Here is a 19,031-nt window from a genome sequence, read left to right on the forward strand (position 1 = left end):
TCCTAAGAACTGCCTTTCTTCAAGACTGGTTATTGATGTGGGTGTCAGAATATATTTGTTAGTCCTTGGGAAGAGCCCCATGGCTGCATCGGACAGACCCAAGACCAGATAACTGAGCCCAGTGACCAGCCCATGAACCTTCAGACATCGCTGGCGGGTCAGTGTGAGAGGGAGTGTCATTTCCTCACTTGTATCTCCTGGTGCCCCGTGTCTCCTTGACTTGTGTTTACACTGAGATATAATTATACTGGAGGTGTGGCTACCAAATGTGATATTATAAATAACAGGCCTTAGTGCTTCATAGGCTCTTTCTCAGCGTTGACTAATTAATCTTCCTTGCCCTGACTATGTCAGTTTATCGCTGCAATGCAGTCAGTGAGACTGAAGCATGGATGTTAAATGTCCTGCTTGCAGCCTGGAGTAGAGACAGTAGCTGTCAAGTAGCTTCTTAATGAGAAAGTCCGTCTCCTGTTTTTCACAGTTTAACTGTGGCCTTTACACTTAGAGGAATCCAATTTTTGGCAGCCTGGCCTAGAAGAGCCAGGAGCTGCCCAGGGGTGGGGAAAATCCTCATCCTGGCCCTTTGCTGTGTGGTCTTGCTCAAGAATGTTGTTACAGTTTTGTTTCATGGACATTAATTTGGTATTCAACAACGCAAATTTTTCATGGCATGTCAAGTTTTCCAAGCCCAGCTTTCCACTTAGTATAAAATTTTAGCTTTAGCAGCTTAACCTGATGTTATTGTAGGTGTGATATGTTAAGGGTATGAGTGAGGCAAGATTTATGGAAGAGTTGTTCTTACTGTCATACTGATAGATAGAGAAAAACAGGGAAGATTTAGGCCCATAGCTCTCAGCAAGGTTTTGTGATACTGAAAGTGAAAGATCTTCCATTTTGCTTAGACCAGAGACTGATTCTCAGACAGCCAATTTAGATAATGTGACTACTGCAGTTGGTGCATTTTAAAGAACAAGAATGCTCTTTCTTCACAAGCCATTAGACTGTTGGTTTCTTCATAACATTTGTTCAAACCACTGTGTTTAAAGTCCTTGTCATGTAAGCTAACTGCTGAAGAGCTCTTACATCATTCTCCACAGATAAGACTTAGACTTGTAACACAGTAGTTGCTCTTATCATCTTTCAGCATATGTGCTTCTTGTGAGTATATCTGGAACCCGAACAGAAATTGTAAGACATTCTCAGTGTTACTAGCTTCTTTCCTGAATTACACCTAAAAAGTAGCACAATTCTGTAGATGTAACTTCAGCACTTTCCAAAAAGCATATGCTAGTACTAGTAAGAAAACGATTCTCAGGGCATCAGTATGAAAAATAATTAAAAAAAAAATACAATCAGAGAATGGAGAAAAATGTTATTTGACATGCTGGATCTCAGTGAATGTCATATTGCTTTTACCTTGCCTGTATAAGGGAAATGTATTCAGAAACATCTCAGCCTTTCTAGGGACATGAACAACTAATTAGAATTACTCAAGCTCTCCTTTAAGTCTGTTACTAAGAAATAGGATCATCCAGGTAGCATTTCATCTCATCAGCTATTTCTTCTATTTCACATCAATAAGGAAGCAGAATCTTTTGGAATCTCCTATGAAAGTAAGAGGGTTAATGCCTGGATACCCTGCAGTAGCCCAGCAGGATGCAGGATGCTCCAAAGTGGCACTTCATGATGTGGATGATCTCTTCCTGCTCCTTTTGCTGCCATCCTCAAATACCATATGTAGATATCCAGAGCACAACAGCTGTCTCTTTGGGGAGGCAGCTCTCTCAGAAATCTCTGATAATAAAATAATTCCTCTTTAAATATTCATTGGCCCAGAGAGTGAGAGAGAGAGAGAGAAAGGATAAAGCGTGTGTGTGTAGAAGGAGTTTTAACACTCATGTCCTTGGTTATAAACAGAAATTAAATCTTGGAAAATACAACAGAAAACAGTTGAGAATTCTACCAAAATTATATATCTTCCTGTAAGAGAACTGGGACTTTACAGAATAGTATTTTCTGATGAAAACTTAGGTTTCTCAGGAAATTTTTACCCAGCTTTGGTTTGAATCACACTTTCTACAAATATCACTGTGCTTGTAGGAACTTGAATAGTGGCACACAGTCATGATGTTGAAATTGAGCTTCAGGAAGGTAGAAAATCAAGGCTACCAGAATTAGTTGTTGATATCCTGGAAACCATAAATTTCCTTTATTTGATGGAATAAATTGCTTTAATAGGATAGCAATTTGGCCAACAGAGATAAGATAGAATAATGAAGGGGAAGAAACCGCTACCAGACCGTTTCTATATGTAGTGATTATTTATTAATCCAGTATTGGCTAATAAATTCTGTGCAAACAAGTGTTAAAAGGAGGGCAGGGTAGGCCCATAACTTTAATTTCTAGTAGAAGGAGGAGCCCTTTATACAGGTAGCAAAATGAAAAACCAGCGCAGCTGAATGTTTGGGTATGGTTCACCCTCTTGTGTTTTTAACCAGAATTGCAGTCTTATTGAGAAAATTATTTTTACTCGTCTAAAATAGGAAGGGAAGGTGGTAAGTGGGGACAGTCCTGCTCAGGGCTGGTATATGTGTCTCAAGACCTATGGGAGATCAGCACCCATCTTGAGGAGCAGCTGGACGTCCAGTGGGACACAGCAGTGCATCCTGCATGGAACCAGGATGTATCACTTGGGAGAAGCATCAGGAAGAAGGTTAGTGGGAAGGAGTTTCTCTATGCAGTGAGAAGATGACATCCCAGGTATCTGCTCATTTTTTAATGTCTCTCAGAGTTTATAAACTGTAAGCAAAGAGTTTCTATTCCCTCTTTACCTATCTTTTTATTAGCTAGAAATACAAAGATTAGATAAAAGTTATGACAAGTGAAAAATAAAAGATGAAGATGATTCTGAAATACTGTTTTATCAATGTAATAATATTGTTAGTATCTAAAGAGGCATGACTGTGATAATGCACCTCAATAAATGGGTCAGAAAGTTTCTCCAAGTAACCAATGCCACTGAGAGATAACAAATCTAAGTCATCAGTTCTTGATCAATATAGATACGCAGTCATTTGAAGTCATACCCTGCATTATAAAGAGCCTGGAAAGATATGAAATTAAAAGCATTACTCAAGGAAACGCATCATTGGAAGGAATACACAAACCAACATGGCACTGTGAGCATGTTCAGCAGATCCAGCTAAACTTTCCCCATAGGCAGGACCTGGTGGCGTGCTTGGAAATAGAGGTGGGAGAGGGCACATCTAAGGCCTTCAGCTGAACTTAATCCTCTTGGAGACATCTTAAAGGTGTGCACTGCTAGGAATTGACACTGAGATGATTCCTGGGAAGTTCTGAAGAAAATCAGGTATTTTGACGGGGATTTTAGAGAATTTGGGTCTACTGCTTTATGGGGGGGTTTTTTGGTAGCACCATTTTTTTCTATGTGCTGCAATAGGAATTCCAAGTGAGTGTGGGACTTACTCATAGCGATGATGGGAAGGGATTTATATCTCTTTCTTTGTATGAATGGTTTTAAAAAGCTTCATATTTCTCAACTGTTAGTGCTGTATGAAAAAAATTATAATTTATCACCTGCATACACAGATGTATCAGAAGCTTTGTGTTTAGGCCACAGAGCAAAGCGCCTCTTATTTTGGCTGTGCAAAAAAAATGTATCATTTTTTTTTCTTTGTCTTTCTTTTCCTATTTCATCCCCACTTACATGAAGTACCAAAGATTCTTGAAATATCCATAAGGAATTTTTCAAATGAAAAAATTTAATTATAAATAACTTCAATGAAAAGCTCTGTTTGTGAACCAGTAGTAAATCATGTATTTATTTAGCAGGATACATTCCATTGATAATCAAAAAAGATGTAACAGAAGAACTTTATGTGGCATTTAACATATTTTGTAAAAAACCTAAAGTGTGTTAAAAGTGTATTTCCCATTAAAAAAAAATGAATCAGTGGAAGATCCACTGAAAGGAAAACCACAAAGTAACATATTAGTAGGTTAAGCATGATTTCTACAAAGACTGAAGTAATGGTGAGATTTCAGAAAAAAAAATGTTACCTATGGGTGAATCTGAGCTGATGCACTGACAGTGAATACACTTCACAGTGAGTTCTAGTCTTTCCTAATAAGTCTCACAACAGCTATAATGACATCCACCAGGACATTATATGATTTGAGTGGTGCATGTACAGGTAGCAGGACACTTCTTCATCACCAGTGAATGGCCACAGCCAAACAAGGTTTTCAGATTTCTGCAGTTTTCAAATAAGTCTCGATAGTTGCAAGGATTGGCTAAAATACAAAAGATAAAAACAAAAACATGCAATATTAATTGTAAGCCAAGTCCTGGTCTGATACTTCTACATTTTCCAAAAATTCTAAATTTTCATGTCTATATAGTACTTTGCTGTTAAAATTGCTTAAATATTATTGAAAAGGGAATGCAGTCGGAAAGGTGGTATCTTACAGTTCTCATTTATTTTTATGCTTTAACTTGCTCCACACAGAAGTCTGCAGAACCCAGAGGCCTGTGCAGATCTTCAAGTGCATGCAGATGTGTGAGGGCTGACTATCTGTTTGTGACCTTAGATATAGATGTACATCAAGACATTTTGTCTTGATCTTTTCAGAAGAGGACAGAAGAAGATTGACGTTGTGATAATGCCCCTATTGCTCAACAGCAACACAATGTACCCGTTCTCACAGGGTGGTTGAGTTTGGATGGGATCTCTGGAGGTCATCTGGTCCAACCCCCGTGCTCAAGATTGTGCCCGCGCAGGTGAAATATTTAACCACTGTTATTTCTGGGGGACATGAAAGGGGCAGTTCTAGAATCTTTCATCCAGATTATCAAGAAGTAACTATACAAACATAAAATGCTACAAAACAACAAAATTATTATCTGAGGTAATGCAATGTTTTTTGTAAGGTGGAGAATACATTCACTTACTGCAAAGCCCTTTGTCACAGTGGCCAGGACAGTCAGCACATTTTGGTCCGCTTTTGTAAGGTGTAGCTATTTCCGTTGCCCTATTTCCTCTGAAATTTGAAAGAAATACAACACAAAACTTGATCAAAGTGAAGCTCTGAGCCATTAACAGGAGTTTACATTATTTATCACAATGAAAGGCATCTGGAAGTTTTTGGATAAATTTATTTTCATAGACAGTCGTATTTTACTTTTGGATATTCACACAATACAATAACTTTGATTTAAATCAGAAGGACAATACGGTTTAAAGAAAATTAATCAATTATTTGCATTTGTATAGCATTATCTGTTAAAAAAATAATCTTATGTGCTTCCCAGTTCTGCTTTCCTAATAGCTTTCAAGTGATGGTGGCTCATAAGGAAATAACCTCAGCAGATGCCTTCTAACATGCAGCTGTTCCAGATATGTTGTTTACCTCTGTGAATATTCATTTGCTGTTGGCTTTCACTTTGCATCTGACTTTCTTGCTTGTGGACAAAGTTATAGGATGATTTGTGCGTAATGCCTGATTCTGACAGAGATAGACCTTTCTTTGTTCATATGCTACAATTTCCCTAATATCTGTTTCAAAGTGAAATAAAATAAATATTTAACCTGATGTTAAACCCACAGTTCACATTTGTGTTTTAAAAATTATAAATGGTTAAACTAGACTGTAATCAATTTATCCTGCACGTGATCACAGGAGTTTTTGAAAATGTATCCCTAATTATTGCATCTTAAATGAGTAAAAAGGCAGTACATACGCAGGGCAGTATTGGCAAACATAAAAGTAGTTGAATTGTTTCATAGGACAGTAGGCAACTGCACATCCGATCTGGTAACTGTTGTACCAGATTAACTGTAGAATAAAAATAAATACAATACTTCAGTCATATTTTATTGAATTCTTATCAAACAACTCACAAAATATCAGAACCAGAAGATAATTTCTTATTTCACAGTGTCTATTTAGCTTTTAAGTTTGACAGTTGTCAGAACTGTCAGAAATAATAAATAGAAAAATGAGTTAACCATGTCCTCCAGTTTCCAAATGTTTATGAACACAGTTTCTGGCAGGACACTAAAGTTTAAATTCAAGTATTTTCATCATAGATAGTTTGCTTTTATATTTCTTAATCAGGTATTTCATTCCCTATACAGAAAATATTTACTTCTAAATTAAAGGTATTGATTTTTTTTTCCTACAGAATATTTCTCTCTGGACATATGTTCTAAAGCACTGGTTCCATTGCATCATAATTTAGATGAAAGAGAGTTTTAATTTATCATTCATCTTTGGATCAGAGTGTGAATGATAGATAATGTTTTGATGACAGTGATAATTTTTTTTCTGACGATAAATATCTCCCAGATCCCTTAAGTGTAATACAGTAAATCTAGCGTATCATTGTAGTTTGTTTCAATTCCTCATACCTGAGTATAGTTCTCAATATTGACATTTTTCGCAGTTGCTCCAAATCCATACTTGAAATTGGAGGACTGACTCTGCCAGACTTGAATTACTTCAGCCCATGTTTTTGGGTTAGATGATAGTAATACATTCTCACCACAGGTGACACCTGAAACACAAATAAATCTATTTTATTAATTAGGAGAGAAGCAAACTGTAGGGTGGGAGGTAGCACAGAGTGATTGTAGCTATGTCCTAAAAGACTCTACGATGTCAACCTATTTGTTCTGTGATTTTAAGAGGAGGACAGCACACCCGATACTATGAAAGTTTCAGGAAATGTTATGCTGATTTTGGTGATCTTTCAGTCACAGATAATTATCTGACAACAAAATGATACACAGAAGTGTCTGTACTTAGTCATACCAACAGTCATCTATTGTGCTGCCTTGTCTCCAGCAGGAGCCAGAAGTGAACACTTCAAGAAAGGTACAATAATAGACAAGTACACAACATCCCTCTCTCAAGTTCCAACAATTTGTCTTTCAGGGTATTTATCAGACAAAGATGATGGTTTTGTTTTTAGTAATCCTAAAAAGATATTCTACAACAGATTAAAAGTTTTCTTTATTTCTAGTTCACATGCAGGGGTCATTTGCAAGTTGTCATTAACTCATCAGCGTAGGCTACATATTTGTCATGTACCATTAATGATTCTCTGATCTCTTGGACTGATTTTCATCCCACACATATTTGCCCATTTCTGAGCATTTTTGGCAGCTTTCTCATTCCACACCTGAAAAACACAAAGAAAGAATTATCCAGGTCACAGATAAATTAGTGCGGTCCATGAGAAGAAAAAAAATGGGGAGTAACTTGAGCATTGTGCACTGAATGCTCCTATGGTCCTCAACAGAAAGTAGAGAAGTTGTGTCAGTTACACTATTGGGGCATGGGCACCACATTTCTTTGGCTCTTAAAAGTTGCAGAGAAGATTATCCTCCACAGTATCACACAGTCCTGATCTCCAGATGGTCCTGATTAATAGGAATTTTACAACATACTGTTGCTTTCTTTTGGCTTTGTCTCGGAGTTAACATTGCAGGGTGGAGTGCACTAAATGGCACAAAACTCATTTTCAGTCCAGGTGCAGCCAAGATGTAGTGATAGACACCAGCTGGAATTTGAACCTGGGGAATGTTTACAAGTCTCACTGCGGAGACTTAACCATAAAGCACTGACGAGCTCATCTGCTCATGGGACAGGGGTAACAAAGAATGTCAGGGGTGACAGGGATGAGAGCAGTGATGGGCAAAGCAAGATCAGCTGAGGACAACTGGCTATGCAGAACTAAATCTTTTTTCTCCCCCCTGACAGTGTGTGATTCAGAAGTATGCTGCTGCTTGTGTTCCTGCTCCACCTTTGCTTTACATACGCCTTCCTTCATCCAGAGTAAATGTTTCTCTTCTTCTAAGGGAGCTGCTTAGCCCACAGGCTAAAGAATGTTATCTATAACCTGAGAGCCATCACTGCATTTTGTGCCCTCTACCCAGTTTAAATGCTTTCCCTGAAAAGACTTGTAGTTACTGTCTATTGCAATGAACAAATGTGAGGCACAAACTTATGATTCACTGTGCGGGCTATGTTAATGTAGGCTTGACAGCAATAAATAGATGTGGCTGGGGCAAACCTGCATTCATGGTTCCTGTAGACAAATAACTTCAGGCATGGAACAGTTCCTATGTTAATTAATTGAGTTTTTCTGAGTGAGGAAACTAAGACATGTTGGTTAGGAGAAAGGTTTTGAATAGTACTTGTGGCTGTCCTGAGACTTTGCAATGATTTTACAAATGCTTGCATCATCAAGGTTTGCAAAATTAAACATAAAGCCTGGAGAAACAAAGGGATAAAATTCTGATTTTTACATCTCAGTCCTAGAGAACCTTTCCTGGCATCTTTGTTCACTGAGTTTAGATTGTTTAGAAGACTAAAATCTTCTACTAATAATGTGGAAATCAGACTAATTGCAGTGCATAACTTACCATCTTCAGCATGTTCCTGGCCGTGGGAACTACAGATCTTCGTACCTCATTGTGTTTCTCAAGGATCTGTTTTTGGTTTTGAAACTGAACATGAGGAGAGGAAATGTCCATTTGTTTATACTGAAAACCCTGGAAAAAAATAATGGTAAGGTTTCAGATATCAGAATAAGCAAGATAAATTATGAGCTTATATCAAAGCAAACCTTCTTGGAAATTCCCAATTTTCCCTTATTGGTTCTTCTATTCTTATAATTGCCAATTTTATTTTTCTTTCTTCTGGCATCTGAACTGTAGTTTTCATTAGGAGATGTGACCCTAAATGAAATTTTTAGATAGGAATTCTACCTTCAGATGTCTCCACATCAAACATGGAGAAAGCTTAGCTCTGGAACCAAATCTCAAAACTGGTTTTGACCTCTTGTGTACACTCAAAATGTTCCCAGCTCTTGTCAGTTGTAAGCTTTGGAAGAATGTGAAGCTGGATCAGACCTGGCTGTTTCCAGACGACTTTCTGTAATACCTAAATCAAGATAGCAATAAATGATTTAGACTGCCTCTTACATAGTGATGCCAGGTCATGAATCCTTGCAGAGAAAAAAAGCTGCAATGTTTACATTGGAGTTTTCAGTCTAAAACATTCCTCAGGAAAAGATTATTCCCTCTTAAGGCCTACAAATTAGACATCTCAGTCTAAGCTAGATACCTTCACTCTCTTTGTGGCAGAAGGCAGAGGTAGCTCATCTCAAAAAATGTGAACTCATTTTTGGGACTGTAAGAACCACTCTCTACAAGTACCTCTTTCTCTTTTTGTTTGTAGAGGGAGCATGACAGAGATCTGGGCAACTAATACTTTGATGCTTAAGTCAGTGAGATGAGTTCTGCCATTGGTGTGGTGGTCTCTTTTCTAGGCACTGGTTAATCTTATTTAATTTTAGATATCTATACCATAGGTGTAAATATCTAAAAGTCATCTCAATTTGCCTTTATTGTCACTGAGAAAAACAGAAAATGAGAGAGACTAAATTCTGGAATGTCCAAGTAATATGAATGAATCCCCACTGCTTTGCTTTCAGAGCTCAATTCTAGGTTTTAAAGGCTATAGGCAGTGGCTTAAAATGTGACCTAATGCCATTTGAAATGCCCAGAGCGCTCTGCCTAGCCCCAGACTGTTGCTCCAGAAAAATATAGCTGTCTGTACAGCCATCTGTGAATGGCTCAGATACTCTGGAGAGTCTCAAGGTACACTAGGACACAGCTGTCTGGGCAACTGAACCTACCCCAAGAGGTGTCGTACATCTTGTTTAACTTAAAGACATTTACAGTGGTAGAAATAACATCTCAGCCAGTTATTTTAGGCTGCTGTTCTACTCAGGTAAAGGAAACAAGCAATTTAGGACATGGTTCACTCAAGATTTATTGAGAAAAGGGATGTTTGGCATCGTTAAAATACTTATTTATTTTCATTCATTATTAAATAGATTTTGATAAATAGTTCACAATCAAATGTCTATATAGTAGATACCTATATCCTACAAGATTAATTCTCTCTAATGAGAGGTGAAGAGTAGATTTCTGATACTTAGCTAAACTAGTTTATAATAGCCTTAGTTAGAATGTTTTTGGGGAAATATATTTTAAAAATTATTTTTTGTGAAGAGAAGACTATTTTGTTAAGCAGAAGAAATACTTTAATGTAAAGGTCTGAGGAAACCAAGAGTCCATCTTTACTGTGTTAACATGTTAACAATAATTTAAACTCTGAATTGTAAAGCTCTGCATCAGACTATGCTGTGTCAGGTATCTATGCAATGTGCTCAGATATGACTCTTTTGCATGGATGACTGCTCTTACCTGTCCATCAGATTGGTGTAGCAAAGCAGCCAGGAAAATGATTGCAGTTAGTAGATGCATTTCTACAGAGAAAAAAAACAAACAAACAAAAAAAAAAAAAACCAAATCCATGAATCGCTGTTGCATAAAGTTTGTGGTGTAATATGTTATGGGAGCAAGATACAAAACTGTTGCAAAGTCAAGCCTGCCACACAGAAGATTATTTTAGTTGGTACCTAATACAGCTGAATGTGCTGAAACTGTGTGAATGAGTGCATGATGGTACATGGGCACCACTGCCTTGGACAGAGAGATGACTCCACCTTGCATTGAATCAGGGACTGTAAGTAGCATAAAGTTGCATGTTTCTTGAATTTACAACATTTCCTTCATCTTTCCCTCCTTGTACAAAAAAAAACCCCACATTAATTTGTTCAGTACAGTCACATCAGTGTCCTGCTCAAGCAGTCATCACCCACTTGGCAACTGTCATTTTGAAGCAGAGCACTGAACACAACAGTTGTCTCCATTCCTTTTCTGCTCGCTGTTTCCTCATTAAATCAGCATCATAAAGACTCAAGCAAATCATGGTGATCACCTTCAAGTTATGTCTGACACTTAGACATAAACAAAGCCTTCAGGAAATTATATTGGCTATTGCCCTCTGGCTGCTGAGATACATTATAGAAGCAAATACCACAGTATGTACACAGGCAGTCTGAAACCCACTCATATTCGTGGGATATTTTTTCTATTTGTCACAAGCAAAGATTACGTACCTTCGTATGATTGAGGATATATGGGAAATCATGTATTTTTAGTTGGTAAAGATGAAAATCTCAAGGAAAAGTAACTGAGCTCAAGGAATTTTCTTAAAACAGGCTGAAGCAAGCAAGGAAAAGAGACATAATAAAACCCATAAAACATAATAAACCTTAGAGCTGGCCTCAGAAAAAATCCACAGCGTGACCAGTACACGTCAGTGGTAGAGATATAGGAAATCCTGCTTGACAGGGAAACTATTGGGATAGCACCTGTTAAAACCGTAAATATACAATGAAAATATAAACAATCTGCCAATCCATCTCTGCTAAGTGATTAAATGAATATGTTTATATTAGGTGAGAAGAATGAGTTAAGAGCTTTTACTTCAGGTAGAAATGGAAGCACAGATTCACATCTCAGAGAATTAACAGCGAGTTATCAGGGAGTTGGAAATGCAACTTAATATTTCATTCTTCTTTCACTAAGTAAAATGAACATTTATTTTTTCTAGAATTATGACTTGGAAGAAATGTCATTTATAACATTATTAATATTATGTTCATTATTTAACACCTGAAATTGCCTCTAGATTTTTGATCTGATTTCATTTATGTTGTGTTTGTGTTATCGATGTCAGTGGATTTACTTGTTATTTAGTCCTGTGTGAGTGAGTCAGCCTAGAGCTGTGGTGTCAGCCATTTCTGCTTATTATATGGATAATAATAATAATAATAATAATAATAATAATAATAATAATAATAATAATAATAATAATAATAATAATAATAATAATAATAATAATAATAATAATGATGAGGCTCCAGAAAGTGTGTTAGTTTTCTTACATGCTTTGATGTCACTCTTTCATTTATAAATTAGGAAGTAGCTCCAATACTATGAGAAAATTCTATACGTTGTGGTCTCTAACTGGGCATAAGCAGGTCCACTTAGAACCCTCAGTTTGGGCTAAATTTCCAACTAAAAATCAACCCTGGGCAGAGGGTTTGGGAAAAGCCTACAAGAACACTGGAAAATATGCAGTTTTTCAAACATCTCTCTGTGTGTGAGACCCCTTTTATGTTCACTTTTTATGAGTATTTCACACTAGTTTGCAGTAGGAGTATTCCAATATACATGTCACAGTGTATAGTGTCATGGTGAAGGGTTTGATGTAGCGATGCTCTCGCCAGCATTTAGCTTTGTGGTTGACAGTGACTTCCTCTGAATTTAGATGCTGCTAACTATAGGCATAGATAGAAACATTCATCATTTTTACACAGAAAAGACTTTCCACTAAGATTGGAGGTCAATCAACCAGAGAATATAAATGTATACCATGTGACTTTTACAGTCAGCAAAAAGATCTTAGGCCTAATATTCGCAGCAAAATATTCATGAACAAATATAAGGCATGAATCCATGCATCAGAAGCTGGCCATCAAGCCACTGTTGAATCAAGAGAAGTTCTTTATTTTTTTAGATGTCCAGCTATGCAGAGTTTCAACCTACCTCTAAGGAAATGAAACCAAAGAAAAAAAGTAAAACCACTGTTCTCTTCTCACTTGCATGGTAGCAATGCAAGACTAAATTGTCTGAGTTCAGACCAAAAGCTCCACGTACTGTTGAGTTATTCTATGAAATGTGCTGTGTTCTTTCAGGAACTCGGAAAGTAATGATCTTGGACTATCAATTCCTAAACCAATACTGACAAAAATGGTAACACAGCACTGCCATGCAGAGATGTGAGTTTGAATCCAGTGGGATTCATAGTTACATTATGATGGTATTGTGACTGGGCTAACAAATCTTAACTCTTAGGAGGTCTATTCAACCTATGAAAACACCAAGAAAATGTGATCTGGTGACTGTAATGTTCCTGGTACTAGATAAGTTGCAACTAGTTTGATCATTTATTTTTGTACTGTATTTTGTTGCATGATATAAGTTAACAAGACATATCTTATCACAGCAAAATCTTCATGTCATTCAGATATTCAGTCTTTAGCTTGTTTTCCCATGATTGCATAAGGAAATCACTTGTATGAGGTAGAGGCAGGGACCTCACTCATATTAATGAAGAATAAATTCTTAAACTGAAGGGATATTTTTGGCCACTGAGGAGTTGTCCTCTTTACATGCAGAAAAAAGATGTTTCTGGGACTCCCCAGATAAGCGCTGCAACTAGAAACATAAAATGTTTCTAGCTCCAGAATTAAACTTGATTAAAATACTATTGCACATCTTTGATTGTGAGACTGCACAATGAAATCTGTCCCTTAGAGTAAATGTATTTGACATTACTTTCAAAGTCAGAAGACAACAGTTCCCAGATACAATTATCCTTCCATGTCAATAGTATTCAGTCCACTAAATCACTTCTGTGCTTCTGGAAAGACAAATACTAGCAATGCATTTTTAGGTAGCTCTGCTTGAAAACAGGACATTTCATACAAATTTGATCAAATGTAAAAAAAAAAAAAAAAAATCTATAGCTAAAAAGCTAGAAACAAAGTTCTATTTGAATAATACAGTACAGGTTTTCATGTTTAGTCCTGGTGTTTTATTCCTCAGCAAGCCTTTTTCCTGCCAGCTGATAAATCTTTCAGGGCATATCAGGTTTGAAAGTTTGTAAGAGTGGGAATATTTGCCTTTTCAGTTACTTTGATATAAGATTTTTCTACCTCTATATCTTTAACTTCCAGTTAGTAAAAAAAAAAAATCACTCTGCATTAATAAAATGCAATTATCTTACTGCATGTTAGAGATATTTTAATAGCTTATCTACCTGAAAGCTTGGACAGATAATATTTATAGATGGCAAAATTCTGAGTTCAGCTTAGAACTGGTATATCCCAATACTCAAGTGAATTAAATTCAACATAAAAATAATTAAAATTACATTAGACAAGCATTTTCCATGATTGACCACCCTCTGCAAAATTGATTAATTTATGTTCACATTTGAAGAATGAAGCAAGTGAGTCAGTGTTACCTTTTGATCTAAAGAAATATGGGAATTAGACTTCACTGAAGCCATTTCTTACCCACACAGGTGGAAGGTATGCTTTCTAAGCAGAGAATATAATTTATTTTTAATTTTTTCCTTTGGGATTATTATAAACAGGCATTTTCCTTTAATTATCACATTTGGTATGACTTAGATATGAAATACATTAACCTTTGTAGCACAGTACCCAATCAATACTGACCAAGTTACTGTATGGATAAAATTAAATTCTGCATACATTACCTTCGTCCAGCCAGAATCCTTCCGTTTCTTAGGAAGAGTGGCAGGAGTGAGAGGTTCTTCTCATTATAGGGTTGTATATATATGTACGTTCCCTTCTCTCTCTTTGTCAATATTTATTGCCTATAAATGACATCAGCTTTAGGGCTGCACATTTTAGAAGAAAGAACTTTTCTTAATGAATAGGTGACTGAAAATGAACCAATCAAACTGCCTTGTTCTGGATTTTTTTGCTTGTCTTCAGGGCAAGGAAAGAGGTAAGATAAGATAAGGTAAGATAAGAGGCCTGTCCTTTTGCTGCACTTTGCCAAAATACTTGTAGTCTGGTCAGCAAGCTGCAGTGCTAATATTGTGTTCACAAAATGAAAGCTCAAGTTAAGAGGTAGTTGCTTTGTAATTATGTATTCTGGCTCTGGCAAAAGTGGAGTAAATATTTTGAGGCAGAGATATAAGTCAGTAACTCACTTCACAGCCATGCACAGAATGACCTGCACACTGGGCAACACAGTGATATTTTCTTCCAAGTGGCTCCTGAACTTCCACTTGCTAAATACAATTTATATTGCATTAGCTCACTGAGGCCAAAAGGCTGTGGCACTAGGCATTATTGTACATACAATTCACCCCATGTGTTGCTCAAGAGTAACCTACTTGCAGAATGGCTACAGACATGTACGTCTTCCCCCTTTAGTCTGAAGAGATCTGTGGCATGTGTTTGCTTTTTTGCTCCAGTGCAGCATCACTCAGCTCACCTTTCCCTTTTGCAGAATCTTTGCTTCCACTTATTTATAAGGTAATATCACAAAGTCAGCTTTGACAGGTCCTCAATGCTCAACTCTGCTCTGTTTAAACACAACCTGACTGGCTTCCTTCCGTGCTGCCTCTTGTCTTTCAGTAGGCATAAAGAATCTGCACATCTTGTAGAATCATAGAATGGATTGGTTTAGAAAAGACCTTAAAGATCATCTAGGTCCAACCCCCTCTTTATTCTGTTCCTGCAGTTCCCTTCCTCATCCTTGCCTTTGCTGTGATGCTTTTCACACTGAGCAACATTTTCATCATGCAGGGTCGAGGTTGCTGTCCACAGTACAACTCAATAATGTTTCACTTTTTCTTGTTTTCTGCAGTATTTCTGCAGCTATATGCTGCTGCCAGAATTTTAATATCAGGTTATAATTCACTTCTAACACAGCTGCTTTCGTTCTTTATTTGCGTAGCGGGCAACACTACAGGAATTGCTTGTGGTAAGGTCTCTCATATTCTCCCATGTTTTGAGACAAGGACAAGGGTATTTCTTTATCTGAAGTGTTTGTGACAACTTTGATGAGGCCAGGGTTGTCACCATCAGAAACCCTAATGAGCTGCCTACAATAATTATTCAGACTGCATCTCTATTGACTGTGAAGGGAGGAAGTCTAGCACCTCCAGATACTCAATGTCCTGGAAGATAGTTCCATTATTTTATCCCATCCACTGTGCTCAGTAATTTTCATTAATTTTCTAGAGTCAACTGATCTTTATTTGTATTGTTAAAATGAAATAATACTACTGCAAGTATTTCTTTAAAACATGCCACACCTGTTTGAATAGTGAAATTCTTTTGTTTTATAAAGAATGTCTGTCAGATATGCTGTAATTCATGGTCTATGGGTAAAATAAATGAGAAGAAAACAAAGATTAATAAAACTGACATCCGGGACCATAGTACAAAGAGCAATTTAACATATCAATTCCCACTTCCTCATGTGGATTACCAGAGGTGGTGGAGTAATTGAATTAAAAAAAAAAAAAATTAATTCCACAGGTTTCTGCAAATGTATTTTTTTAAAGATAAATATGTGGAAAGTTCTTTAAAAATTAAAATCAGCTTGGGAGATTTGACTGTGGAAGTTCTTCCACCCCTTACATAAACCTGAACTACAGGAATCTGATTTGAGCTCAAGCAATGAAGGAAAAATTCCATTTTCTTCAATTCTTCAGTTCCACTGAAGTTAATGACAATTTAACTGGTGCATTTGATTAAAATTCATGCTGTTCTGTGTGGTTCAGGCTTTGCATAGATCTTTTTCTTAGCTATACAAAACACCTTGCAACCAGGTCCTTTTAGATAACTTTGTTTTGCAAAAAAGAATATTAATTTCTTCCACACAACCCAACTCACTTTCCACTCCAGTTTATTATTAGGGACGTAACCCACAGGGTAATAATTCAAACAGCAACTGTCATATGGGAGTACTTGTCTCACAAAAAAAAGCTAGCCCAGTCAAAGACAAGGCACGTAAACACAGAAGCTACAGGTATTGTTGAAGGCTGTTGGATTACCAGGGGTAAGATGCTGGGTGTAGACAACTTGTCAAATTCAAAATTTTGACTACATCACCATTATAATACCTCACCATTTTTTTGAGCTGGAGGAGGCGCACATTCAGCCAGCATGGAGACCAGGTAGAGCAAATCCACCCTCCTCGGAGAAACACACCATTCAGTCTCTGCCCTCGATCTTTGGAGAGAAAAGCTACTTGCCATTTTTCTCTGACATCTTTCAGTCCAAGCAGATGCACTGTCTAGATCTCTGCCCCCCATGGCACAGCTGCAGTCTTCACTCACTTTACAAAGCAGACATTGCAGGCACCATTGCTGCAGGTGATTTTTCTGATCCACTGTCTCAGAGGCAGACCTGCAGACTGGCAGCGCATCTGATCCTCATTTATTGGGCTGCATTGACTCAACTGATGAGTTTAAGCCTTTGCTGAATACAGTTTAATCAGATCTGCAGTGGTGAGGGATGAGGAACAGCTGAGAAAAATCCAAACCATCACCAACTAGGTAGATTTGGAAGGAGACTTCTACGCAATCCTGAGATTGTTTTGATCTTGTCTTTCTAGCAGGAACTACTGAGCTTTGTATACTTACATACATAATATAATGTGACTGACTTCTAAATTTAAAAATACTGTGAATACATATTGTTCAGGTTATTTGTTCTCTGGCCAGTAGCAAGGAAATTCTCAACAAATGAAGCTGTAGACTAAGCACACACATAACTCTGACTGTGGTTACCTGAGGCAGTGTTACTTCAATAAGTACTCACTTCTGCCATAGACAAAACATCTCATAGATAGTTTTAATAGCTAAATATATTTGCACACAGCCTACAAAATAGGAAGGGTTTCTGAAATTCCTGATCTCTTCTTTTGAAATGAAGAGGGAGATTTTTAACTTGTAAACTTGTAAACAGGAGTTCATTACAGTTATATTCTTCCTTAGAGAAATCAGCACCCTAGAAACAGAACACAAGAGAGAAAAATATAAAGAGCATATGAAATAGAAGTTAAGCATGCTAACAAGCAGTCCCACCATGTACCTTCTACATGCTTCCCCTTTGTGGAAGGGGATGAGATACTTCTAGATGTTTTGAGCACAGGGACATTATCTTTTCTAAACTCACCTGCTTCTGCAAAGGCCCAGATCTCTGAAACAAATGGAAGCAGCACTGACTGTAATGTACAAATTGTAGTCATTGTTGCTAACCTACTGCTAGTACCCATCCTTGGCATCACAGCTAAGTTATGAAAGTATTCACGCTGAAGTGAAAAATATGTGTGTGAGTCCCCCACAAGGGATTTCTCCCATTAAAGGGATTTAACTTCTTCCAGTGCCCAGATGAAATGGTGATTCTGCCAGTGATTGTAGTAAGTGTGCTTTCATGACACTGTGAAACTTGAAACCACTGCCTATGGTAACGATTCACAACCAAGGATAAAACCCCCAAAATCTAAATGAACAAACATAAGCATAAGCACAGTATAATGGAATAATTAAAAAAATTGTCAACCAGAAACTTTGAGAGTCCTATATCCTCCTTTCTGCCCCCAGAACAAGACCTGTTATAAATAGGCTATACCTGACAGATGTTTTTTTTACATGGTTCCTAAAAGTTTGCAGAGAGGAGAATTAATGGTTTCCCTGGGTAATAAACTTCATTCCTTTCTAGTCTTACTATTCAAAAGCTGCTCTTAAAGTGTAACGTATGAAACTGCAGAAGGAAATTTTTTTGGGGGGGTGGAAGTCATTTGCATGAAGTCCAAAATGGATTAGCATATGATTCAATTACTAAAATCATACACTTTTCATATCAAAACTCAATATGTGCATGTGTGTATGCTCTTTTCAATCTTCTCTGTTTAAATGTGGCAAAGCTGAGCAATATGAAAATGTGGGATTGTTCTTTTTTAACTGTAAACATATTGGCACTTCAGCTACAGTTTAGATCTAATAATTCATTAGAAAGATTTTCTAAACCTATGACATCAAGGATTTGGCTTCAGAAAGAAAATCTGGGGTAAAATTCATTCCAGCTCCTGGAACAACTCAATGATGAAAATACTTGCATTTGAGCTAGTCTTTTTCATCTCCCTTTCTCGTAAATAGCTAAAAACCGGTTTTAACATCACCTTTAGGAATCATGGAATTATAGCATGGTTTGTGTTGGAAGGCACTTTAAGGATCATATAATTCCAAGCCCCCTGCCATGGGCAGAGACACCTTCTATTAGACCAGGTTGCTCAAAGCCCCGTCCAACCTGGCCTTGAACACTTCCAGGGAGGGGGCACCCACAGCTGCTCTGGGCATCCTGGGCCAGTGTCTCACCACACTCACAGCAGAGGATTTCTTCCTTATAGCTAATCTAAATCTCCCTTCTGTAAGTTTAAAACCATCACCCCTCCTTCTATACCCCC

At 37.3% G+C, this 19,031-nt stretch overlaps 1 protein-coding gene across 1 annotated transcript in view; it reads right to left on the reverse strand.

The window, feature by feature from the left end:
- Window positions 1-4,186: 4,186 nt before the first annotated feature.
- LOC104360466 (ancylostoma secreted protein) overlaps window positions 4,187-19,031 on the reverse strand; it is a 57,844-nt gene continuing 42,999 nt past the window's right edge. Inside the window, exons 8-14 of the mRNA XM_042803456.1 lie at window positions 10,302-10,363; window positions 8,451-8,579; window positions 7,114-7,204; window positions 6,432-6,577; window positions 5,762-5,856; window positions 4,973-5,061; window positions 4,187-4,314 (exon numbers count right to left, since the gene is read on the reverse strand). Of these exons, the coding sequence (XP_042659390.1) occupies window positions 4,187-4,314; window positions 4,973-5,061; window positions 5,762-5,856; window positions 6,432-6,577; window positions 7,114-7,204; window positions 8,451-8,579; window positions 10,302-10,363 (740 nt within the window). The remainder of the gene's footprint in view (window positions 4,315-4,972; window positions 5,062-5,761; window positions 5,857-6,431; window positions 6,578-7,113; window positions 7,205-8,450; window positions 8,580-10,301; window positions 10,364-19,031) is intronic.

Source organism: Tyto alba, unplaced genomic scaffold (assembly GCF_018691265.1).
Source record: "Tyto alba isolate M040663 unplaced genomic scaffold, T.alba_DEE_v4.0 Super-Scaffold_40, whole genome shotgun sequence".
Taxonomy (NCBI): domain Eukaryota; kingdom Metazoa; phylum Chordata; class Aves; order Strigiformes; family Tytonidae; genus Tyto; species Tyto alba.